General features: G+C 27.8%; 2 protein-coding genes across 4 annotated transcripts in view; both read right to left on the bottom strand.

Annotated features, from left to right (window-relative positions):
- The window catches only part of LOC129968635 (uncharacterized), a 29,278-nt gene extending 19,702 nt beyond the window's left edge, over positions 1–9,576 (bottom strand). The window contains exons 1-2 of the mRNA XM_056082731.1: positions 9,357–9,576; positions 3,545–3,709 (exon numbers count right to left, since the gene is read on the bottom strand). Coding sequence (XP_055938706.1) covers positions 3,545–3,709; positions 9,357–9,415 — 224 coding nt within the window. The 5' untranslated portion in view covers positions 9,416–9,576. The remainder of the gene's footprint in view (positions 1–3,544; positions 3,710–9,356) is intronic.
- An 8,625-nt stretch (positions 9,577–18,201) lies between these two features.
- On the bottom strand, positions 18,202–25,678 carry LOC129969699 (cytochrome c oxidase subunit 6B1-like). Of its 3 annotated transcripts, none has more exons than XM_056084386.1 (4): positions 25,528–25,678; positions 23,156–23,241; positions 20,545–20,659; positions 18,202–18,373 (listed from the first exon to the last, which is right to left on the bottom strand). In XM_056084386.1, the coding sequence occupies exons 2-4, from the start codon at positions 23,236–23,238 to the stop codon at positions 18,320–18,322; spliced, it is 252 nt and encodes an 83-aa protein (XP_055940361.1). In that variant the 5' UTR covers positions 23,239–23,241; positions 25,528–25,678; the 3' UTR covers positions 18,202–18,319. The 3 variants fall into 3 exon arrangements, with proteins under 3 accessions (XP_055940361.1, XP_055940362.1, XP_055940360.1); XM_056084387.1 differs by having other exon boundaries at positions 25,439–25,575; XM_056084385.1 differs by lacking the exon at positions 25,528–25,678 and having other exon boundaries at positions 23,156–23,276.
- Positions 25,679–26,315: the final 637 nt, after the last annotated feature.

Below are 26,315 nucleotides of genomic sequence, written 5' to 3'. Positions count from 1 at the left end.
GAATTCGCTACTGAACAAGATTTTGTTCTTTATGGGGGTGCCAATATCCTTGACAATGATTGGTGCACAGACTTTTATGTCATTTTACAGGAGCCATAAACAGATGGAATGAAAGAAAGTAACTATGGATGTGAAGCATTTATCAGTAAAAGAAAACTTTAAATTCAACTAATAATTGCAGTTTTCTTATGCATTTTATTTCAATTGCGACAAACCATTTCTTTTTAAGTATTTTTATGCATAGAATATTAAAAACTCTTTTTTCTTCTTTATTTTATTTTTATTGATATTGAGTATTTAAATTTTTGTTCCAAAATCTTTCATCTTATTTTAAACACACACACACACACACACACACACACACACACACACACACACACACACACACACACACACACACACACACACACACACACACACACACGCACACACGATAGTTAAATTATATACCAATTGGTTTTAGCAAAATAAATTAAAATTTTTAATTATTTTTTATCAATCTTTTTTATTTAATTTTTCATGATTTGCACATTTTATTGTATTTTATTTTTACCATATTATAGAGAATGATAATCAAATACAAGTATAATCTATTGTGAATGTAATTTAGGAATTTGATACATGTGTGTGTATGCAGGGGTGTTTGTGGGACCCCAAAAAATCCCCGGAAACTTTTACGGACTTACTACCGGCATTTTGGAGTTTCGAGAAGGGGGGGGGGGGGGAGAAATGAAAAATTACAATTATGAAGTATTGAATGACCTAATTATAAAAGTTCAATGAATTACTTTTTTTGCAAAATTAATAACCATAAATTTTCAAACATATAAACTACTACATTTTATGCAAATCTTTTAAATTACCTAAATTAATTCTTTTAAAAAAAATTATCTAATTTCTGCTGCTTTTTTTTTATTTTCTGATGTTTGTGGGCTTGTCTTTCTTTTGTGGTGAACTTCATAATTGCAGGAAGGTTGACTTTTATTTTCCTCATTTACAGTTGAAGAAATTTCCTCGAGAACTGCACATGCAGAGGTAGAAGCAGTTTGCTTTTCTGCTAATGTAGAAGGTTTTTCAGAGACTTTTATAGGTGACTCATCTGAAATACATGTTTTTAAGTCCTCTTGATATGTTTTCCAACTTCTGTTCATATTCAGTAAGAGATCTTTGTGAATTGGATCAGTCATTGGATTTTTTGAGCCATATTTTTCACATGAGGTTTCTTTAGAAGCCATTAAATCATATTTAATAGTCTGCACTGCATCTAGGGAATCAATCTTAAGAGAGGTTCTATAGTCAGTGACAAGTGCATCCATTAAGTTGAATGCACTTTCCACTAATGGGCCATGGAAGCAGCTAAGGCAGGCTTTGACCAATTTAGCCAATGTAGGATACTTATAATCATTTGTGAAATCATCTTTTAAATTAAAAACTTTAGACCAATATTTATCAATTGTACACTTGACTTGATTTCCACTTTCATCAGATGTGTGGAGCATTTCTTTGGTGATATCAATATCACTCTGGTATAACCTTATTTCAGCTTCTACTTTTGACTTTTCATTATCACTAAAAATATGAGACATAAAAGATGATAATTTTTCAAAAGCTAATATTGTACTGGTTTTACCTCTTAGCTCGGATCTAATGCTGTAAAACTAATTAGATATGAATTTTTAAGGGGTAATTTCTGTTTCATATGCTGAAATTTCCAAATGAAATTCTCTTGCGTACATAAATAAAAAAATATTTCAATAAGCGAAACGAAAAATTTACACGTGCATCAATAAATGAAACGAAAATTTTACACAGCGGAGAAAAAAAAGTTGCGAAGCGATCAATGACAAATAGGTGATACAGCGAAAAATCCCCCTTCTCTACTTATTGGCGCCACGCCAGTAGAGATAAGACCTTTGAACCCAGAGTCACGTTATCGCACATCTGGTCGAACGAAGTCTCCCCCTTTTTTTTCTGCCGCGCCTGCTTGCCGAAAAGAATCCAGAAGAGAATGTCCGAGAACCGGGGGAATGAGTCATAACTCGCAATAAGGAAAGAACAAAAAAGAAGTTTTTTCCCCCTTTTCACGCATTATCACTGCCTTTGGAGAAAGAAAGGAAAAGTTTTCATCATACACACTGACCTTGCGTTTTCTGCTTTAAAAGCAAACAAAATTACCCAGATCAAAATAAATAATTCATTATTATTCCTACTTCCTTTTGAACGACGATCCCCGGAAATTCCGGGGATCGAAGTTCAAAATCCCCGGAATTCCGGGGTTTCCCCGGAGCACAAACACCCCTGGTGTATGTATCATATAGTAATATTTTATGCAGTTTTTGAACTGAAATTAAGAAGTTTCTCGTTTTAAATGCGAAATTATAGAAATAATGTCTGTTTTTTTAAAATAAAATTTCCATAAATTAAGAGAAATTTTTTGAAAAACTCCCTTCATTTCCCTTCAATTAGGAAATGCAAAAATTAATAAATTAAATATACATATTTAATTTTACACATTTAATTTTTTTAATGCAGAAAACTCTTAGTATTAAAGTGGCAAGCCATTATTTAAATTTCAAATTTATCTTAAAGTATGCAACTTCTTCATGAAAAAATAAATGAATGCAAATTAAAAATAATATAAACATGAATTGTCTGTGAAAAATTAAAATAATATTGTTAATTCTTATTTTTAAAAATAAAATATCAAATAAATAAAGCGGTTTTGTCTTCATCATGTTGTGAACAATGTTATTGAGGGCACAGAAAAAATATTGGTTTGTATTTTATGTCACTATTTAAATTTTATCTTGTACTTTTAAAATTATTTAATAAACTTTTATGCATTACATAAGTTTTTTAAAACAAATTATGAGAAAAATGTATGATTCATAATGAATTTGAAAAAACTTTATTTTTATTATTAAAAAGTTTTAAAAGTTTAAAGTTAAAAAGTTTACATAAGTGTCAAATTACAGAGTCTATTATAAATAAATTTAAGCATAATTGTTTAAAAAAATTATGTTAAGAACATGAAGAATTGAGAAATAAAAACCTATCACTAAAGAAAAAAAAATTTAAAAAATCCAAAGAAAATAATTTTAAAAAAAAAGCATTTCTTATACTTACATATTCAAAGATTTTTAAAATATCAAACAATAAAGATGATTAATGATTTTATTAGACAAAAATCAATTAAAGAAAATTTAAATTTTCAAAACAAGACACTTGTTTGCAAAAACTGGCTAACGAACAGCATATGCAAATTGAAACCTTTTAGGAATTTGGGAGCATATATTGGCTAATTAGACAAAGCAAAATGGACGTAATGTAACAAACACTGAAATGAAATTATAGTTGCCCATAAATGTCATTATAGCAGTTAGCTATGTGGAGTTAAGCTAGATGACAGCCACTATCGAGTCGATTGGAAAGTACCCAGAATTCTTTAGAAATTAACTTAGCAATTTATACATTTCTTTACAACAATAACAGACTTGGACAAAATAAAATTAATAAAAAAAGAAAAGAAAAACCCAATACTTACAGTTTTGAAGCCCTCTTTTTATCCAGAGTATCTTTATAATTTTCTAAAGCACATTCTAAAGCTTTTTCCTCCAGCAATGAATCAGTACGGGTATAAAGTTTCTCTCCAATTACAGGATGAGCAGTTTCTTCAGCTGGTCTGCGTAAAGAAACCAGTTCTTCAGCACTAGAAAATGAATTTAAAAATTAATAAAAATATGGAACAGCTTGAATTAATTAATAATATTAATTAATCTAATTAAATTTATAGAATAACTGGAAAATGTAGTTTCTTTATATGTAAAAAATAAGCACAGTTTTAGAAGAAATTTCAGTAAATCGCATAAATTCTATTTTTTTCAGATTGTAAAGTCCAACATGACTAATTCCTCTAAATTTTATAATTAATCAACATTAAAATATTACCTAAGAACATTAAATCAATTTTGGAAAGAAAAAAAACATTTGATAACACCAATTTGAAGAATAGATTATGGGGGATAAAAAACACTATTTTTTAATAAAAGATATATGAAGTAATAAATAGTTTAAAACAGAAGTAACTTATAGATATGAATATTATTTAGAAATCTGTCTAAATAAAAACCACAAAAATAATATATACAACAGGAATTCTACTAAACATTTATAGATCCATTCCTCTCCCAAGAATGTAAATTCACGATATATAATATAAATGCATGTAAAATGCAACATAAATTATATGTGTACAAAAAAACCACACAGATGATATATATGAAAAGTGCTAAAAATTAAGTCGAAATATCTGCATGAAACTAAAGACTTGGTTTAAAATTATAATTTAAAGAAACGAAATGCTCTATATACTTTAGATTTTAAAATGTATAAGAAAAGTGAGAAATCTTGAATGAAATTTTTTTATTAAGTAATTATTCAAAACTGATCAATAAATAGGAACAATTACATATAAATACAAAGGATATTGGAGTAATCCTATACTTACAACTGTTATTCTGTTTTGACAGAGAAATCACAAATCAAATTTGTATTTTTCAGCATTAATTGCATCCAAACATGCAATAAATTTGAACATAAAACACAAAAACTCAATCTTTGCATGAATAATTATTATATACAATGTGAAATCTAGATAATAGTATTCTATTGTACATACTGTAAACAAGAATTCAACTTACATGGGGAGGGCACGGGGTTGAAATCTGAGATCGGGATGAAATTTAGTATAATACATTTAAATGTTCATTACATGAAAATATTAAAATGCAATGGCCAGTCAATTTCGAGAAAATGGCTCTCAAACTTTTAGTAAAGCTTATATACTGATAACTTGACTCCCACAGGGGTGTTTGTGGGACCCCAAAAAATCCCCGGAAACTTTTACGGACTTACTACCGACATTTTGGAGTTTCGAGAAGGGGGGGGGGGAGAAATAAAAAATTACGATTATGAAGTATTGAATGACCTAATTATAAAAGTTCAATGAATTACTTTTTTTGCAAAATTAAGACCTTTGAACCCAGGTCACGTGATCGCACATCTGGTCGAACGAAGTCTCTCCCTTTTTTTTCTGCCGCGCCTACTTGCCGAAAAGAATCCAGAAGAGAATGTCCGAGAACCGGGGGAATGAGTCATAACTCGCAATAAGGAAAGAACAAAAAAGAAGTTTTTCCCCCTTTTCACGCATTATCACTGCCTTTGGAGAAAGAAAGGAAAAGTTTTCACCACACACACTGACCTTGCGTTTTCTGCCTTCAAAGCAAACAAAATTACCCAGATCAAAATAAATAATTCATTATTATTCCTACTTCATTTTGAACGACGATCCCCGGAATTTCCGGGTATCGAAGTTCAAAATCCCCGGAATTCCGGGGTTTCCCCGGAACACAAACAGCCCTGCTCCCATCCCGATAGCATGGTTGTCTAGGTAACCGTCTCGTATGTGGAAAGTCAGGATTCGAACCTGGCTAGGAATTTTTTTTCTTTTTTAATAACTTTTGTTCAATTAAAAATTTACAAATACTTTTAATTAATATGTTTTTATTATTTTTCATCTGAAACAAATATTTATAATTAAAATACATAATAATAAAATTAAAATTTTAAAAGAAAAAAATTATAAATACAGATGCATTTTTTAAACAAAATAAAATTATTTAAATGTAATTAACTATTTACAGATACTTTGAATTAATATGCTACTTATTTCTATGCAAGGATAAATGTTTATTATTTTAATACTTAAATTATAATTTAATATTTAAAAAAACAGTAATAAATAGAACATAAATGATGAAAATTATTAATTATAAATACAGTGTAAAAAAATTATTTAATGTTTCTAAAAAATTATCCTATATATATTTACTTTCGATTATATACAAGAACCAGAATGGTAACTATAGTAAAAACATTGGAAACAAGATATATTTCAACATCTTGCACAACTGATAAATGATGATTGTCCACTAGAGCAAGAGATCTATGGGTAAAACAAACTTCATTTGCAATTAAAAATACCTCTTTTTCATCAGAAAGTTTGGCAGCATACCATGCATATCTTATCTTATTAAAAATTGGTAATGACAATTGATTGAATTTTTACACTATCTTCACAAGAATTTATTTTTTGATCATACTGGATTGATTAAATAAGAATTTTGTATATGCTTAATATGCTTTGAACCATCTGCCTACGCATTCAATAAATTAACACCTGTTCCCTACTATTTCTTTTGATAACTGCAGTTGGGGATGTTTGCTTACATAATTAACAAATATCAGCTGCTCCCTTCAATTTTTGATATAAATACAGCTTTCTTGAGTTAGTATTGATAATTTATTATTATTAAAATCCAAGAATTTGGAAATTGTTTGAAAATGATGCAAGCAAGTTAAATTATCTGTAGCCATTAATGTTATATTTTTAATTATTTTTCCTTTAAACATTAAATTATAATTTAAATATTAAAAGAATAAACATTTATCCTTGCATAAAAATAAGTAGCATATTAATTAAAACTATCTGTAAATAGTTAATTAAATTTAAATAATTTACTTTTGTTTAAAAAAATACATCTGTATTTATAATTTTTTCTTTCAAAATTTTAATTTTATTATTATGTATTTCAATAATAAATATTTATCTTGGAGGAAAAAAATTAAAAACATATTAATATATAATAATAAGAGTATTTGTAAATTGTCGATTGAATAAAAATTATTTAAAAAAAAAAATTCCTAGCCAGGTTTGAACCCTGACCTTCCGCATACGAGACAGTTACCTAGACAACTATGGCATCGGGATCATCGGGATGATAGTCAAGTTATCAGTATATAAGCTTTACCAAAAGTTTGACGACCATTTTCTCAAAATTGACTGGCTATTGTGTTTTAATATTTTCATGAATGAATATTCTAAATGTACACCATCATTATACTAAATCTCATCCCGATCTCAGATTTCAACCCCGTGCCCTCCCCTTGTAAAAATTACATTTTATTTTAAGATTTAATTTAATAGTTGAAGACACCTCTATAAAATATTTTAATCATTCAAGAAAAATGTCCAAAGAGTTTTTAATTAAAATAATATGATCTTTAATTACTCCAGATCTATAATTATAATTCTGTTTGAATATATATATGCATTAAATCTTTATAATTACATTTAAACATCAAAATACCACCTGGTCTAAAAATAGGGACCCCCCACCCAAAAAAAAAGAATAAAAACTGTATTCTATAATATTATTTGGATTATACTATACTATAAGGAATTATAAAGAGCAGAAAAATGAATATGATGAAAATCAATGAAACATCACATTTTTCTAAAGCAACAGAATTACTAGCATTGTCAATTTCATCCTAGTGTGAAAATATCAAAATGACCATAATCATTTTATTGGAGTAATTGCATACTAATTAACCTTGAATGGATAATATTGAAAAATCAATTCACAAAATTTTCCATATCATCAGTTGTTTCATTTTTTCGAGGGTACTGTTACTACCAGTGATAATTATATCATGAGTAGCATGAAGCCTTAACATGTATCCCTTCTAAAGCTGGTTTTTTCTATCAAGGAGAAATGCAAAGCAGAGTAGATTAACAAGTATAGCCATAGTTATTTATTTTTTTAAAATAAGATTACTTGATTGAGATACGGGTTATGATTTACTGTAAGTAAATTGATTAAATTATCAGCTTTCAAAAAACATTATATAGATAATCATATGCTGTTTCATTGGTAAAACATATTAAGGGCACTTGTATCATCCTCCATGTTAAAAAATATTAATTTTACAAAACATAATATTTTCTTCTATTAACACACATTAATATTAGCTACAGCATGACTTTAATGTATTGTTTAATTACAATTATTATTTTATTTCGTAATCACTGTTTTTTCTAAATGCTGATATCACTTCATAATTAATTAAATGGTAAAGAAAGCACATTCAAGACTTACAAGGCCAGGACATAGTTTGGAAAATTGAATTTGGGATGAGATTTTGTATAATGGTAGTATGCATTCAGGATGTTAATTCATTAAAATATTAAAGCGCAATAACCAGTCAATTTCGAAAAAATGGCCCTCAAACTTTCAGCATAGTGGATAAGGTAATGGATAAGGTTCACGAAACCAGAGTTCAATCCTAGGATAGTGTTTACTTTCTTTTTATTTATTTTCTTTCTAAATTATTTCAAATTAATTTAATAATTTATAAACAATTTTAATTAATGTTTTTTTTTCCCTGAAAAAATAAAAATTAATTTTTCAAATGCTCGGATTACAATTCAATTTTTAGAAGAAATATAATTATAAATATGAATACGTCTGAGTGTTGGATTACAAATCAAAATATATCTCAGCTCGTTAATTGTCTTACATATTACACAATCTAATTATATTACATTTTTTTTTTTGTTTTAAGAAGGCATCTCACCAAGTTGTTATAAAAGTATCACTTCATAACAAATTTTGTGTTATGCTAGAAGATGTATACAGGTATCAATGATTTTGAGTAGAAACTATTTAACTAACAAGTAAATATTATGTAGGTCAAAAAATAGCAATTTTTCAAAAAAGCAAATAAAATTAAGTACTTTTATACTTGCATGCTAATCATTAGAAATAAATTTGTAATTATTTAAAACTGATACATTTAAAATTTTAAATTAGTAAAAAAAATATTTGTAAGAAGACATTTTAATGCAAAATCAAAAATAATATTTCAGAGCAATTTATAGTGGCAACAAAAAGAAAAAAAAATTGCATTTTTAATACTGCATTAATTTACGGTCGTGAAAATGGAAATGAAAAAAAGTACAATAGTATGACAAGTACAAAATTACATTAAAAATATTGCATATGGGAATATTTTATTACCTGCATTTAAAAAACAATTACGAACATCTCACTATTTTATTCAATTATAAATTATCATTAATTTCGACTGCATTTAATAATACTGCTATTCGTGTGTTGTTGTTTACATTTAGGCAGTTGAAACCATTTACAGTTCATGATAAACATTAAATGGGAAAGATCAATTCACAGAGCAACTAAATTAAAAACGATTATAAACATTCACTTTAAGTAAAAGTAAACTTACAGTAACGATAAAATATAGATATTTTAGAGCAACAAAAAGAAATTTATAACTTCATCAAATATGTCAAAGGATGAATGGAATCTCCAAACAGACGCAAGAAAAAATATCAAAATAGACACATGTTTACTTAGATCTTATCTTAAAGATTACAAATTTATTATAATAGTTATCTAAATTACCAATTTTAAATTTAGCAGAATCAAACTTACGTAAGAAACTCGGCAGCTGGTAAAGATGCAGGGATATCAGCAACTTCTTCACCCTGCATATTGCTGATATTCAAAAGATGATAGATCTTTCAATTTAAAAAAATTGCGATACCATTTCCTGTAAAACTTAAGTTTTTTCGAACTTTGTTTTTAAATCATGCCGAAAAATTCAAACAGACAACAATTTCAACCTGGTAACAATCGATGAAATGAAGTTACGCAATTTGTGTTGCCATTTTCGAATTTCTTATATTTTCAGATATATTTGAAATTACTGATTATCTATTTCATGAGTTATCAATTATCTTTTCATGAATGTGTTTAAAATATTACATGATGTAATAATAATGGATAATATTAACCTTTTGGTTCATGATGGCATTAGGCAACTTGGCTGTCAATACGGTGGTATATAAGCAAATGGTTCTATGAAATCAATTCATTCTCTGAAAATTATAAAATAATTGCAGAATCCAACTAATGAAATTCAGTTTGTATTACTTTCCATTATCATTTCAAACTACCCAAAAGACAAAAAGCACAATTCATCACTAATAAAAGGAATAGAAGAATGTCCCCCCCCCCTTGATGATAACAACCAGCATGTCTTGTTTGCACTACAGAATGGTCCAAAACCAGCCCACTTATTTAATATTTGTCCGGACCTGTCAGCATTCAAAGGACTAAGAAACCCTATTCACTGTAATTCTTTTCAGATGCCCAATTTTTTTTTACAAAATAATGTTTACTGTACCATTATTAGAAGCATTGATTAATTTATAAAATTAGCATTCGCTTTGCAAATAATGGGGAGTATTTGATCTTGTAGTTTCGAACTGTTTTTGTATCACAGGCAAATTACAAAACTATTCTCAGGACATTTATTCCATAAATAAATTTAAAATATACCAAATAACCATATGTGCTCTAAAAAAATGCATGATTCTGGATACTTCCTACCGTCCGAGCGAAAGGATAAATTACCCTAACAACCACACATTCCTATTTACTTCCATTTGTCTATTTAGGAAGATACCTAAGATTTCCTTTCCTAAATCGACATGTATGAAATAAATCCTTATCAGAATCTCTTAGTAAAAGCACAATAGCGAAAAATTTCTGTCACTTTACTCTTGTCTTCTGAGGCGAATGGACGCATTTCACATTTGTCCTTGTATACAATTCATGTCTCCCGTGGAAAAAAAGTATAAGTAAAATTCCAAAAATGTCATTTTTTCGGTCACATGGCAAATTAATGGAGCTGTATAGTAATATTTGAATCCCAGGAGAGAGAGAATAAAAAAAGTGAAAATAATTAATTTGAGAGAAAAAGGCGTCAAACAGAAAGCTTAAATGAACGCGAAAAATTGACTTAAATGTCACTGTATGAAAATCTATACGACTTGCCAATGGAAATTGATGTTCTTTATCATACGAAAATCATTATTTTAAAGAATTACTTTTGGACTATTTTAAAATTTAAAAAAAAAAATCAATGATACCAGTTTTATTTTTGTATAATTTGTCTTATTCCTTTTAAAAAATTTTCAGAATCGGTTTGATGAGTATTAATATGTGTTTGTACACAATCCGTAAAAATGAAATTAAATTTTACTGGCTTCTGCTGCTTGAAAAGCAATGCTTTGCTTTTAAAACTCTTCAGTTTGTAAGAGACATCTGTAACAATATTTCTATTGATATAATAAAATTCAACCTCATCGCTCAAAGCATTCAATCGCGTGTCTTCGCGGAATTTAAAATTAAAAAGAAAAAAATTGCTTTCTTTGCTCATTAACTCCGAAGTAAGACTTTCACTTTTATTTCGTAAAATCTGCACTTTATAATTTGTACACGCAATAATTTATATTGATTCAATTCAATCATTTAACAGCCTAAACTGTCAATAATCTCGGCAAACAAGCTGTTCGTCAAAGGCGAAGATCAGACCTTATTACTACGACTTTCCCATGATGTTGTTCTATCTTCTGAATCACAGCTTATGTCGGGAAGATTCGTTCGGCATTTTGGGCTGATTAGAGAAAGGATTAAAAATTTAAATACTGAAGCTGCCTGACCTTTCCAACATATATGATAAATTTTTATTAATTAAATACCCTACAAAATTAATTTCATCCTTCTCAATATATTATTGTGAGATTAACAATATGTTGCTATGAGAATCGTTATTTTGATTGACATCATTAGCTTCCTGTATTATTACACAAATCAATTAATGAAAACATTTGCCATGTAACTCGATTTTCATCTGATTTATTCGTAACTAATTTTAACATTAGCAAAATCATAAAAAAATATGACATCTTTGTGTGAATTGTTAATAGTGAACACTCATATAACAAACTGAAATTAATATCATCATACTTACGAGCAATTTAAGGCAGTAAATCACCTTAGTGCTCTTATATTTCGCAGCATCGAAAGCTACACATTCATTGGCATTAATGAATTTTCCACCAAAAGACCAGAAAAATTGACATTTAATCGAGGTTGTCCTTGGAAATATAATTTATTTGTGATGCATATTTTTATCATCTACATTTCTCATTTTTTAAAATTAACTTTTTAAATTCAAATAATTAAGTATCAAAATTGATTTACTTTATCGATTTCAAGAAAAAGGTACCCTTAAATGGTAATTTTTAAAAAAATTTTTAAGACGAATTTTATTTCCAAGAGTGCATGAATCTAAGAGAATAAATCTAATATTCATAAATCAATTATCAAGAATCTTAATTACCAATAAAAGATATTTCAAGCTTGAACGGAATAAGCTGCCTTTGATGACTAAATAATTCGCCAGAATAAACGGTAACTAAATTTTTTAATCAAATATTAACCTCCAATACTGATAGATTTTCAAATCACACTATTTTAGAAGCATTGTATTATCAATTAAACTTCAACCAATTCAATTTCCTGCTGCATCGAAGTATATTCATTTAAAATATAGGGACGAAAAAAAAAAAAAAAAAAAGAGAGAGAGAGAGTATTCTAGCATTTAAATGTCTGTGTATGAATATGTTTCATAATTCATACAATATTTTAATTATAATTAAATAAAAACTTCTTTGATTCAACATATTGATTCCTCTGATATCTACATTATTCATGTTTAATCTGTTTAACAAATTTTAACCATCTAGCTCTCTTCATTTCGTAGTTATGGTGTTAACTTATCTTCGAACAGACAGATTCGGTGTAATACTAAATTTCATTCTTCTAGCTCAAAGCGTTTTTAAATTAGCGGAATTTTCCAAAAATGTGTCTTTCGAACTCAGGGAGGCCTAAATTGTGATTATTCATCAAAACTGCGAATTCGAATTTCTTGATTATAATATTTTCACTATACTAAGTATACAAGAGAATAAAAAGAAAAAAATAAGAGCACTTATCAGAAATGTAAAATAAATAAACGCTTGCAGAAAATGCATATGGACATGTGCTCACACTCAAACAACCACAAATTTCCGGAAATGGATATTGTTGTTACTTGTCAATAAATCTCAGCATGGTTCTTGAAGACGGCACATTTATTAGACATAGAAAACGAAAAGAAACGAACACAGGTATTGACAACTATGCACACAGCAAAATGTTAAAACAGTTCGCTGGAGGAATGGTGCCGGAACGAAGAGCCAGAAGCGTAATCACACAGATATTCCTACGCGAGAAAAATAGTCCGCTCGCTTTATCCCAGCAGATGTTCTTCACAATGTGATAGAAATGTACAAATTTAGTTAAGGACCACATACCAACTTTCATTCGCCTAGCTCAAAGCCCTTTTGAGTTATTCACAGACAGACACAATTTCAAGCATGTGTTTTTTGAACTCGCGGAGTCTGAAATCTAGCGTTCGAATTGTTTGACGATTGTAATAATCGCATGCGAAAAAGTAAAAATGGATCTTAACGGGGAAAGGTTTTGCCGATTCCTCGTAGAGTAAAACATTACAATATTTTATGTTTTAACAGATATTTTTCTTTTAGTAATCTTATGTTTATTTTTGAAAGTAAGAATATCAAAATTTCATGACTAAATTTCCAAAAACGTAGCTTGTAGCATTCTGTTTTATTATTAAATCGTTTAAATAATTATATAATAGTTTTATCTATAACATTTGATTGCACTTTTGTCGAATGTTTGATCAATTAGCGATGATCGAGACCTAAAGCTAATTTTAAATATATTACTAAAAGTTTCTGGTATTTGGATTCGTAATTGCATAATAAAGCATCGCTAACAATGCAAATGCTTGAATTTGTTCTCAATATTTCAACTGGAATGATTAATTTCATGATTTTTCTATGGTAACCAGTTTGTTTATTGGGATTAATGGTTGTAAGAGAATTCAATTAAATATTTTCTGAAACTTAGTCGCAATGCTTTATAAATCTAATTACATCAAAGAAAAAAGCAGCAATGTTTAAAAATGGATGTACTTAAATTTTTTCATTGCTGCTCGATTCTGAAGTTGAACCTTAATTTTAAGTATAAAAACACTTCATTAAAAGCAGGCTTCTTACTTAAACCAATTGAAGACAGAAAAATAAGACGCATCTTCATACTTAGATCATCAAAAACGGGAGAGAGGGGACGTTAGGATGAAATATTATATAGTGTTACAAATCTGTAATTTTGCTACCCGGCCCGAATAGTGTCATCGTAAGAAAGACAATTGTACGATCTGTCCTGTGCATGTTGAGTGGGTGCCGCGTCAATAACCTCGGAGCTTGGCGACAAATTTGGCGGCTTGGCGATGAATTTGGCGAGGTTGGCGACTAAATGGATTACACTGGAAAGTTCGAGAATCTTCACGATCCATCCAGTAGGAACTAAGATACACCTAGGTACGCCCTGATTGGTCTGAAGATTCTAGCCCCGCCTCCCGGAGCTATAAAAGACAGGCACTCTGAAGTGGTGTGTGGATAGTGAGAAGTCGTGTGTATCGTAAAAAGTTGTGTGTGAGATGAGTCGGAGTCGCCGACAAATAAAGGTCTTGGAGGATTAGACAGCAAGGAAGCTGCTGAATTATAGCAATTAAATGCGTTACATTATTATAATTGATCAACGGTATTTGTTGTAGAAGAAAAATTTTGTAACAATAGCAACAATGAAAAGGTTCGAATTTCTCATTAATGTAAAATATGTTCATTATAAAAAAAAAGGCATCACTGAAAAGCTAATTATTTTGATTTTTAATATGTAAAAATTATTTGATGTTATAATATTTTCGCAGCATTACGAGTTATATTTAATTCCAGTTAAAAGTGTCGTTCATCTCTCTTCTAGCTTTTATAGTAATGCAAATTCACTTTTTATTCAGTTTGAAAACGATACAGATTTTAAGCAGAATTCTCCTTCCTTAACTTTCAACAACAGAAGAAAATTCTGTTATTAAATACGAAACAATGAAAACAGTTTGAATTTCAGGTCAACAATGTAATTTATTATTGAAAATTAGGGAACTTTCACAATTATCAAATTAATAATATTACAAAGACAATTTTTTAGATTTCGAAATGGAGAAAAAATTTCTGTGCAATAGTAAGTTTAACTTTAAAAAAAATGGCTTTAAGGAGCACATTCTATACTTCAAGGTATACATGTTCCAAATAGTTGTAGGTCAAATGGTTAGCAAGTAGAAGACACTTTCCTTTTATTCATAGCAGAATTATATAAGTTAAGATATCTTTAGTTACCAGCTATTTAGCTTCCTTTGCGATTAATTACTTACAAAAAATTTCCCGAACTGTATCTTTTACTTATAATTTAGCCTTAATGGCTTCCTCAACAAAGTATTTTTGAATTTTAAAAGTCAAGTAACTAAAAATTTAAGTAGTCTTATACAGTATAAATCTCTCTATTTTTCTGCCACTTCACTGAAAACTTACTTTTTGAATAAAAGCACACTCATATATATATATATATATATATATATATAGATAGATACAAAGAAAAATCCACAAGTTTTTTAAAACTTTGCATATGCAATAGAAGACATTTCATGATTCATGTAATATATCCAGGGGTGTTTGTGGGACCCCAAAAAATCCCCTGAAACTTTTACGGACTTACTACCGGCATTTTGGAGTTTCGAGAAGGGGGGAGGGGAGAAATGAAAAATTACAATTATGAAGTATTGAATGACCTAATTATAAAAGTTCAATGAATTACTTTTTTTGCAAAATTAATAACCATAAACTTTCAAACATATAAACTACTACATTTTATGCAAATATTTTAAATTACATGAATTAATTCTTTTAAAAAAAATTATCTAATTTCTGCTGCTTTTTTTTATTTTCTGATGTTTGTGGGCTTGTCTTTCTTTTGTGGTGAACTTCATAATTGCAGGAAGGTTGACTTTTATTTTCCTCATTTACAGTTGAAGAAATTTCCTCGAGAACTGCACATGCAGAGGTAGAAGCAGTTTGCTTTTCTGCTAATGTAGAAGGTTTTTTGGAGACTTTTATAGGTGACTCATCTGAAATACATGTTTTTAAGTCCTCTTGATATGTTTTCCAACTTCTGTTCATATTCAGTAAGAGATCTTTGCGAATTGGATCAGTCATTGGATTTTTTTAGCCATATTTTTCACATGAGTTTCTTTAGAAGCCATTAAATCATATTTAATAGTCTGCACTGCATCTAGGGAATCAATCTTAAGAGAGGTTCTATAGTCAGTGACAAGTGTGTCCATTAAGTTGAATGCACTTTCCACTAATGGGCCATGGAAGCAGCTAAGGCAGGCTTTGACCAATTTAGCCAATGTAGGATACTTATAATCATTTGTGAAATCATCTTTTAAATTAAAAACTTAAGACCAATATTTATCAATTGTACACTTGACTTGATTTCCACTTTCATCAGATGTGTAGAGCATTTCTTTGGTGATATCAATATCACTCTGGTGTAACCTTATTTCAGCTTCTACTTTTGACTTTTCATTATCACTAAAAATATGGGACATAAAAGATGATAATTTTTCAAAAGCTAATATTGTACTGGTTTTACCTCTTAGCTCTGGATCTAATGCTGTAAAACTAATTAGATATGAATTTTTAAGGGGTAATTTCTGTTTCATATGCTGAAATTTCAAAGTGAAATTCTCTTGCGTACATAAATAAAAAAATATTTCAATAAGCGAAACGAAAAATTTACACGTGCATCAATAAATGAAACGAAAATTTTACACAGCGGAGAAAAAAAAAGTTGCGAAGCGATCAATGACAAATAGCAAATACGGCGAAAAATCCCCCTTCTCTACTTATTGGCGCCACGCCAGGAGAGATAAGACCTTTGAACCCAGAGTCACGTGATCGCACATCTGGTCGCGAAGTCTCTCCCTTTTTTTTTGCCGCGCCTACTTGCCGAAAAGAATCCAGAAGAGAATGTCCGAGAACCGGGGGAATGAGTCATAACGCGCAATAAGGAAAGAACAAAAAAGAAGTTTTTTCCCCCTTTTCACGCATTATCACTGCCTTTGGAGAAAGAAAGGAAAAGTTTTCACCACACACACTGACCTTGCGTTTTTCTGCTTTCAAAGCAAACAAAATTACCCAGATCAAAATAAATAATTCATTATTATTCCTACTTCCTATTGAAAGACGATCCCCGGAATTTCCGGGTATCGAAGTTCAAAATCCCCGGAATTCCGGGGTTTCCCCGGAGCACAAACACCCCTGTATATCAGAGGATAATATGAAAAAAGAGTTCTGTATAGTACAAGAAGGAAGTAAAGTGTCAAGTTGAATTTTCATATTTTGATTATCAACATTGTAAGAAATAACTAGGATGAAATCTTAGTAGTTAGTGAAATATTAGTATTATATATATATATAAACATCTTTAAGAGTTAATTCAATCTAAATAAATATATGGCAATTAAATTTGTATAGCTAAGTAAGATAACTTTTTGAATTTTAACATGGCATAAAAAAATTTCCATGCTAATTTACAGACACCTTGCTTAGCTTTTAATTAATTGAAATTTCAAGAAAAGTGCCAGGCACACATCCTCACTTTAAAAAGTAGTAGCTTTGAAGATACTTTTTTTAATGGACCTCAATCTAAATTTGATCTACAAATCTAGTGTACAGATCATATAATTTTATTCTTCTAGTTAAAGAGATTTGAGTTATCAGGTTTACAGAGCAGACATAATTCCAAAAACATGCTTTTGAACTCAAAGAGGATTAAAATGGCGATTCAACAAAATTTGGAGTTTAAATTTTATGATTAAATGACTAAAATAATAAATTTTTGAAAAATTAACCATAATTATAAGTTAAAATTTTTTATCCACAAACAAGAGCAAAATTATAATGACAGATTATAAGGGAAAAATAAATTTGAAACAAATATCACAGTAATTATTTTATTTTACAAAATATGTTAAATGTTATATAACATAACTTACTAAGTGAAAAATTAATTACTGGAATGTTAATTATAATAATTCTAAGTAAAAACATATCTTAGATTTTCAATCAACCTTAATATTCAATTTTAAAATTTATGGAATATGCATTTTTATTTATTTTTGCTAATATTTTTTAATCAACTTGCCTATAGCTCCCTTTCAATCCAGAGGATTTAAATGGCTGTTTAGTAGTTGTTAGTCCCTACTGAACAATATTTTTTATATTATGTTCTTTCCGTCATTAATAAGAAATAAAACTGAAACAAATGTTAAGTAAAATTGTTTAATGATATATAACCTAGTTTTTGACAAGTAAAAATCAGGGAGAATATACTATTTTCAAATATTAAATAAACACATGAAATAAATAATTCATAATAATAATAATAAAAAAAAACATGATACTTTTGAATTTAAAGACTTCACATGAAGAACTTTTTTTATTCTACAAAATAATTAGACATCTTATGTTTTTTATGCTGTAAATACAAATATTTAAACTAAATATTTGCACCAGTTTTCATATTTTACCAGGAAATCTTCCTTCTGCCCGTTGTTCGTCCCACTTTTCGGTCTAGAGAGAGAAAAAAAAGCTATTGGACAAATTTCATGAAAAATACAATAAGAATAAATCTATACAAATGAAATATAAATAAATTAGTGTTTTTTCAAAATTAAAATTAATTCATTAGATTTTGATAATCCAGATTTATTCAACATACAGTCAAATTCCAATTTTATAAAATCACTGGGATCAAAAATCTTATTTGCTAATTAGGGAGTTATTTGCAATATTGAGGTTCAAAACAAATTTTTCTGTGTTTACCGTATGAAACAATCTTATAACAAATATACTTTTTATTTAGCAGCTAATTAATTTGAACCACATAAACATTATTATACATTTGAATATGTAAATGAATATATTATATATTAAAAATTAATTCAAGCAACTATAATTAATTTGAAATCCTCAGACACAACATAACTGTCTCAGGGGATACTTCTTTCCATGACTTCTGCTGAGGGGTCAGAAGAAAAGATGACTTCACCATTTTTCACTTGTGGATCTGGAAATCCTACTTTCTAAAAACATTTTTCAATAGTATTTTTAGAAATTTGCAATTTCAGCTCCATGTTTAACAATTGCAGCCAATATTGACACATTTTTTTGTGCTATGGAATGCAGACAAATAAGAAAATTTCTTGATTTTATCTGCATAACAGGTTACACTCATTTGAAAAGCAATCCAATATTTTTTTAAAAACCAACTAGCAAAAATTTTTTTTGGTTGAAAACATTTACTAATTTGGAGTTTATTATTCATTAAATAAGGATTTTTGCCTTTATTTTAATGAAAAAACAAAGAAAAATTAGTTAAATGGAGAAATTTTTTTAATAGGTTATCATTAAATCAAGGTAATAACCATTTAGCTAATGCTAAATACAAATTCTGAAGTAGAGCTGCTTTTGAATATCATTAATAAAAAAAAATGTAACGATGTAATAAACTCTAGATATTTTGTAGTTTGATTCAGTTTCGAACAGCAAATAATTCATATTGAGACAATTTAGTACATACTAGTCATATATATGATACACCCAGCCAAATTCTCTGTTTAATATTGCATATAAATATAATAAATCAAATAAAAAAATATGAGGCATACATTTTATGAAAATTCTCTTTTTACTTCTAACACTTAAATATTTTCCTTCTGGGCTTTATATAACTAAACCTACTTTTTAACATTTTTATTCCCAAAAAAACAATAAAAGGTCAAATGTGCAGAGGAATTTTATTTAGATAAGTCAATGATTAATAAAATAAAATATAAAAATCATTATATCAAAATGAGAAAAAAAGGCAATATCTTAAAAAAATTGTCACTTTTTCATTATAAAGTAAGAACAAAGAGTCTCAAAGCAATTGCCTGATAAAAATTTTAAGATAATAAAAATTAAGTTTTTTAAAAAAATTTTTAATCTTAGCACAAAAATGAAAACAAGTAAATAAATAAAAGAATGCAATACTGGCAAAGATACTTGATTAAAATAAAGAAAACTGAATTCATCATGAAAAGATATTAAAAAAATCAGGAACATATTTCAATTGCAAATATATATTTGTTATAGAAGAAAAATCAATTTCATTTCAAAGTAGACTTGCAGAATCATCTGTGAAGTGAAAAAGGTCATGCATAAAAAAATAAAAATGAAAACTCAGATCTAAACATTGCAATTTTTTTATAGAATACATATATTTAAAAAATTAATCTTTTTTAATTGGTTTGAAACTACTAAAAAATCACTTTTATTTCTAGATAATAAATACAAATAAATCATCATTGAGAAATAAAAATTGTTCTTTAGATGAAAGAAAATGCATTATTTCTTTCAGTGCTATCGTTGCTTGTTTCTAAAATCAATAAATTTAAATCTTTTAAGATTTTTTTCTGACTATTTGAAATTTACATAATTTCAACAAATTTCTAAACTGGTCATAATAAGGTATTTAATACATAGGACAGTTTCAACTTAAAATAAATAAATTCATCAGTTACACTTTAAAAAATAAACTTTTAGATTAAAATTGTTATGCTTCAAAGAAAAAAAACCCTTCAAAATAAAATATTTTTACTTACTTCAAAATAAAATATTTTCATTAAAAATGTAGTTTTTTAAATATTGCTTCAATTAAATCAAAAGTTTTACAATTTTTTTTATAATACTATTGCAATTACCCAAGCATTGGGACATAATGAATTGTAGACTCTTTTATAATATTCACAAGGTGAATAGTCCTCTCCTTTTACTTTTAGACAGCGATGATAATCTATATAGTTTTGCCAGCAATTCCTAAAAGAAAATGAACTAATTAATCATAACAATTAAATAAAAAATAAATACAATTTAGTTTTATTAAAAATATTTTTATAATTAAAAGTTGATAAATGATGAGCAAAAGAAAAAGTTTCTATTGTAGAATGTTTTTCAAACTATAGTCAAAACACATATTTAATATCTCCAAACCAAAAGTAAATATAACCAAATAAATATCGTTTAACTGCTTTTATGCCTATATTGTAACATCATAGAATACAAAAAAAAAAAAAAGTTTTTCTACTTGTATTTTTCTCTCTCTAAAACTGATAGAGATTTAACAATTTAAGATCTAAATACATGTGTCTCAATGGAGTAAAAAAAATTGAAAAATTTCCAAAAGGATTAAAACTTCCGAGATTCCAACCAAGATTAAAAAATTGCTGATTAAAAAAAAAAAAAACTTATTTTCACTTTCTACTAAAAAGTCAAAATAAGTACAGAGTATTTTTCTTCAAAATACACAAGAATATATATTGCATTCTATGCGACATATTCCTTGAGTTACATATTGTAATTATGATTTGAAAACACTTTTGTCATCCATAAACCCTGCAAGTGCACCACACCATTGGATAGATTTGTTCAATATATCCAAACCTCCTGGCACTTTATCTTTCTCATAGACAAGACCAAAGGCAACTAACATGCAATATTCTAACTTTGATTATATATATATATATATATATATATATATATATATATATATATATATATATATATATATATATATATATATATATAATCTAAATTAAACTCTAATTAATTTCCTAATTTTTATCTTCATTTAGCCTATATTAACTTCATTCTAAAGTGTTCTCTTGTTTCTGGATCCAATTCTACCTTTTTACTTAAGTAGAGCTACAGAAGCTCTGTAAAAATGCTTAAATCAGCAATTCGCATGTTCCGAGTGAAGGGATAAAAATTTGTCAAGCTAAGCGAATTCTTTTAAAATATACCTATATTCCTGTTACTTAACACAACACCTGCAAAGAAATCCCTATCAGAATCGCATAGCATAAAACCACAAGAAAAAATATTTTCCCGCTCTTGTATCACTTATGAATGGACTTCAATTTTGTCCTGGCTTCATGTACATTAATTATGCCTCCCAGGATTTAAACAGCAAAGTTTAAAATTCAAGTGTCTTCTCTCTCTCTCTTCATCCATGAAACTGCTTAAAAATCTGTGTTTTACATTATATTATATATATATATTGGTAGATGCACTAATCTGTTAATTGGATTTAGTGAGATCTACACAACAACTAAATACTCATAATGCAACAGAAGAAAACTAAATATTAAAACAGCATTAAAATATACTGAACCACAAGAACCAGAAAAGAAGAATTCATCAAAAATAAACAAAAACAAATATCTAAAAACAGAAGTAGATATATGTATTTTTACAAAAAATAAATAAATAAAATAAAAACTTATAAGTAGCTTTAAAAAAAGAGAAAAATAAATTTAGAAACAAAATGATTTGTTGTGTTGGATATCAAGAGTAGAAATTTGCAACCCCATTTCAGAAATAGGCACATTTATTTATGATCAAACATTTCTAATATAGAAGTGAATTCTTTCATGGATGATTTAAAAACAGTAGTTAGAAAACACAGATATGCAGAGACACAATGTTTTGTGTCTATAATTCTTTTTAAGATATTATTTCTAACAAGATTAAGCTTGCTTCATTAGATATATAACTATTGTTTTTATCTACAAATACAGCAGATTAATATTGTGTGCTGTTTCATGCATAAAAATTTCTTTAAAAATTTTTTTTTCTCCGTTGCCTAATATTCTACAACAGCTAACACTATTTTATGCTGAATCAAATAAATTGCTATTAAATGCAGATACAAATTTTTATATATTTTTTTATTATTTTTGTGTAACATTTTAATGAAGTAAATAAATTTATTACCAACATCATATTTTCCATATCATTTTGAAACCTGCGAGATTTAAAACTTTCTTTCAAACAGTGTCTCCGCTAAAAAATTTAAACTTTTATTTAACTCTCCTCTTTCTTGCAACTTTTAGATTTTCAGATAAAATTACTATCAATCAAAGACTACAAATAATACATGCATTATTAATTAGTTAATTTTTCATTTATTTGGTTGTATTAACAAAAAATTATTCTAACAATGAAATGAAGATTTCGGATTTCACTCTATTTCAAGTCAACTGTAAAGCATAAGCTATGCAATATTAATTTTTTAAATCTAAATTTTCCTCTTAAATATTAGGTGTTCTTATATATTTGACATTTATTAAAATGCAAAAAACAAAGTAAAAATGTCAGAATGGTAATATTTCAATTTATATAGTTTGTACAAATATTTATCATAACTACAACACAATCAAATTAAAATTTCCAACAGAAGTTTTGAAAACTTTCATAATATTTATATATCTTACTTGCATATATATATATGATAAAAATATATACATTACTTACTTAGTTTGATTAGTATTTGGAAAGCGTGGATCAAAAGGAGCAGTCCATAATGTCTTTTCTCCAGCCATAACTTGAGCAGGCATAATCTAAAGCACAGTACAAAAAATATAGATCAAACACCATGAGGCTTAAAATAAAATATTATAAATGAGAGCTTCTTAGGCTCTTAAAATGTTTCGTTCTTTTAAAAATCAAAATAGATATTATTTTAGTTTGAACTATAGAATATCTGAAATATTGAATTGACTTAATTTCAGTTTTTAAGTCCAAAAATTCACTACAATATAATGCAAGGCATAAAAAGTAATGTGGATACACTTTTTACATTCAAAAGTTCAATTTAAATAATTATTCAAGGAGAATTATAAAAATAACTGAAATTAGATAACTGCCAAAGATTACCTACTAATAATAAATAGTCTCTTCCATAATTAAAATTTAACTATACCCCCTAATGACATTCGGTTAATTTACAAGTATCCAATAATTTCTATTAGTGCAATGAGATTTAAACAGTTTTTATTATTTATGTATTTAAAGATTTCTCTGCTATTGTTGAAATCTAAGTAAAATTCTAATGGATTTTATTTCCTTTTTTTTCTTTCATCAAATCTGTAAACAAATCTTCTAAAATAATAAACATATAAGGAAATATATCCAGTAAACACAAAGATTACTTTAGATAATCTTTAATCCTCTTTTTCAATATACATATGTTTTAAATCAACTAACATGCAACTAGATATACCTTCCATTTAATGCATTACTTATTTGAGAATTAAGGAAGCGAAATGGATGCTGTTAACAAGACAATTGGATATTAAATGGCAAGGTTTGTTGACCTGTTTTTCCTTTCTGCTCGGCGGGAAAATAAGTGCATTGGTGTGTCCATTAATAAATCGTGGGAGTTTTTTTTATGCTGCAAATTTATTTTTGAATTAAAGACCCTCTACAGACAATTAACATATTATATGTATGATTGAATGCAGCTTTTCAAAGTTTATTTTAATTATTTTCATGGGAGTGCTTAGTCTCAACATGTGTTTTCAGCTAGTCTTCAGCTTGATGCAAAATGGGTCTTACTGAAAGTGGATGGTCTCAAAGATAGTCAAGAGATAAAATCTAATATATCCCAGCTTGTTTGGCCCAGCATAAGTGCTCAATCAAAAAGATGCTGTATAAAGGTATGACTGTGTTAAAACCCATATATCTTTAAACCTAGGTCAGCAGTAGTGCAGACCGTTATAAATTGCAAGTAATTCAACCCTGAATACAGTGTAGTTGTCAGTACCTCTGGTGATAATATTGACAGGACCAGCAGAAGTTTAAATGTACACATCACTACCAGAAATATTGTCCTGCTACCATCAATATATATCTTAAAGACAACCTGAGAGATGTAGTATATAGTCTCAATAGCCATTCATTTGATTAATTAATAAGCTTCCAACTTTTAAGTTCAGCATGACGATATGTTTTATAAAGATAAATTCCACAGACAAAAGTGACTTCAAAGAATGCAAGTTCAGAGTACTTGAAGACAGACCAATCTCTTTCAACAACAAAAAACGATGGTGCTTCTTCAGTTGTTGGTTATAAACAGAAACTATTTGATACATCTGAAATACTGTACACACAGAAGATCAAGTGAATCTTTAGTGTCTAGTGTTTACCACTAGCAACTTTAATTAATGCCTACGGTATAGTTTTTTTTCTTCAATTTATCATATTTGACTAATAAAAAAACGATACAAAATGTATTTCCGGTTTTACGCCTTAGCACACCCTTAAATTGACAACCAAGGCATCCATATTCCAATACCCACCATTCGTTATGCCACTGTGAAGCACTAAGTGCAAAATAAATCCAAAATTTATTTCTTCAAAATTTTAAAAACTAAATCATTAGCTGAAAAACAATAATAGTAATTCCATCTGGTATTTTAATATTTCATAATCTACAGAGATAAGTCGAAATTCTTACAAACAAAAACAATATATTATATCTTTAAACATTCAATGTACCGACACACAAGTAATGTTCAGACGAATTTACGCGCTTTGCTTAGAACTTTTACATAAAAATATCCCTAAGTCGTAAAATCATATGAGAAGAGTTAATGTTACAAAAATTTCAAAACTGATGATGTGACCCTAACAGAAGTTAAAAATATATAGCAAATCAAATACAATCGATAGCATCCGAAAAATACATAATGTCTTCAATAGAACAGTTGAATTGCAAACAATTTAAAAATCTAGAATTCTGTTTATTTTGCATACCAAGATATGGATATCAGTTGCAAATTAACAGCAATGAAAATAATAGAGAAACTAAATAATTTAATTTGCATTACATGGAATTCTCTTACCAAAGGCACACACTATTTCTTTCGGAAAATGAAGGGCAAACTTTTGTTGCCACTTTTGAATGCTATATAGGATTATTCTGTAATAGCAAATTTTTAATTTGCACCAAATATATGAGAATATATTATAAGTAAAAAAAAAAAAAAAAAAAAAAAATTGAGTATAATAAAATTTATGAATACAAAATTAAAAGCGCCTATTTTGAAATATATTATTTAAATAATGCAACATTTCCTTAGCTCCATGGATATACTGCCAAATGTACGTAGCGGTTAAAGAAACAATTTACGAAATGCAGAATATACAAAAAAATTTCAAAAATACCATTGCTTTATTGTTAATGTCATGCATTTTAGGCTTTGTAATATCCTATTGTGATTGCTTTTTTTCTTAGTTTGTTTCTTAATGAATTCGAATCATGAAATTAATTTAAGGAACTGATTATCTCGCTTTTATTCCTCCGAAAATTGCCCATTGTTAATAGGTTTATCACAAATAAATCTAAAAGTAAAGTTTGATGATTGAGTTTTGTTTCTGTTTTGATGATTTCAGCCATATTTAGTATATATAATTTTCATATAAATTCAGGTTTTTTATTATTTTTTATCAATTACTGAAATGAAAAAAAAACTTGAAATGTGTGAGGAATTGGATTTGCGAACCTACCTGGTCATAAAACGAATAAATGAAATTCGATGTTTTAAAATTTCATTTCCTCCGGAGATCGAAATTGAATAATAATTTCTTCCAAATATATTCGTGTATTTATAGATGAACCATTATCTGAATT

Source organism: Argiope bruennichi, chromosome 5, assembly GCF_947563725.1.
Source record: "Argiope bruennichi chromosome 5, qqArgBrue1.1, whole genome shotgun sequence".
Taxonomy (NCBI): Eukaryota; Metazoa; Arthropoda; class Arachnida; order Araneae; family Araneidae; genus Argiope; species Argiope bruennichi.
The sequence above is the reverse complement of the archived record's forward strand: the minus strand, read 5'-3'. Positions and strand labels throughout refer to the sequence as shown.

Excerpts from the sequence above, each read along its gene's own strand:
- LOC129969699 (XM_056084386.1), bottom strand. The coding sequence starts at position 23,238 with ATGCCTGCTCAAGTTATGGCTGGAGAAAAGACATTATGGACTGCTCCT. Across the intron at positions 20,660-23,155 it reads CCAAATACTAATCAAACTAA|GAATTGCTGGCAAAACTATA; the intron begins GTAAGTAATGTA and ends ATTTTCTTTTAG. Across the intron at positions 18,374-20,544 it reads CATTATGTCCCAATGCTTGG|ACCGAAAAGTGGGACGAACA; the intron begins GTAATTGCAATA and ends TTCTCTCTCTAG.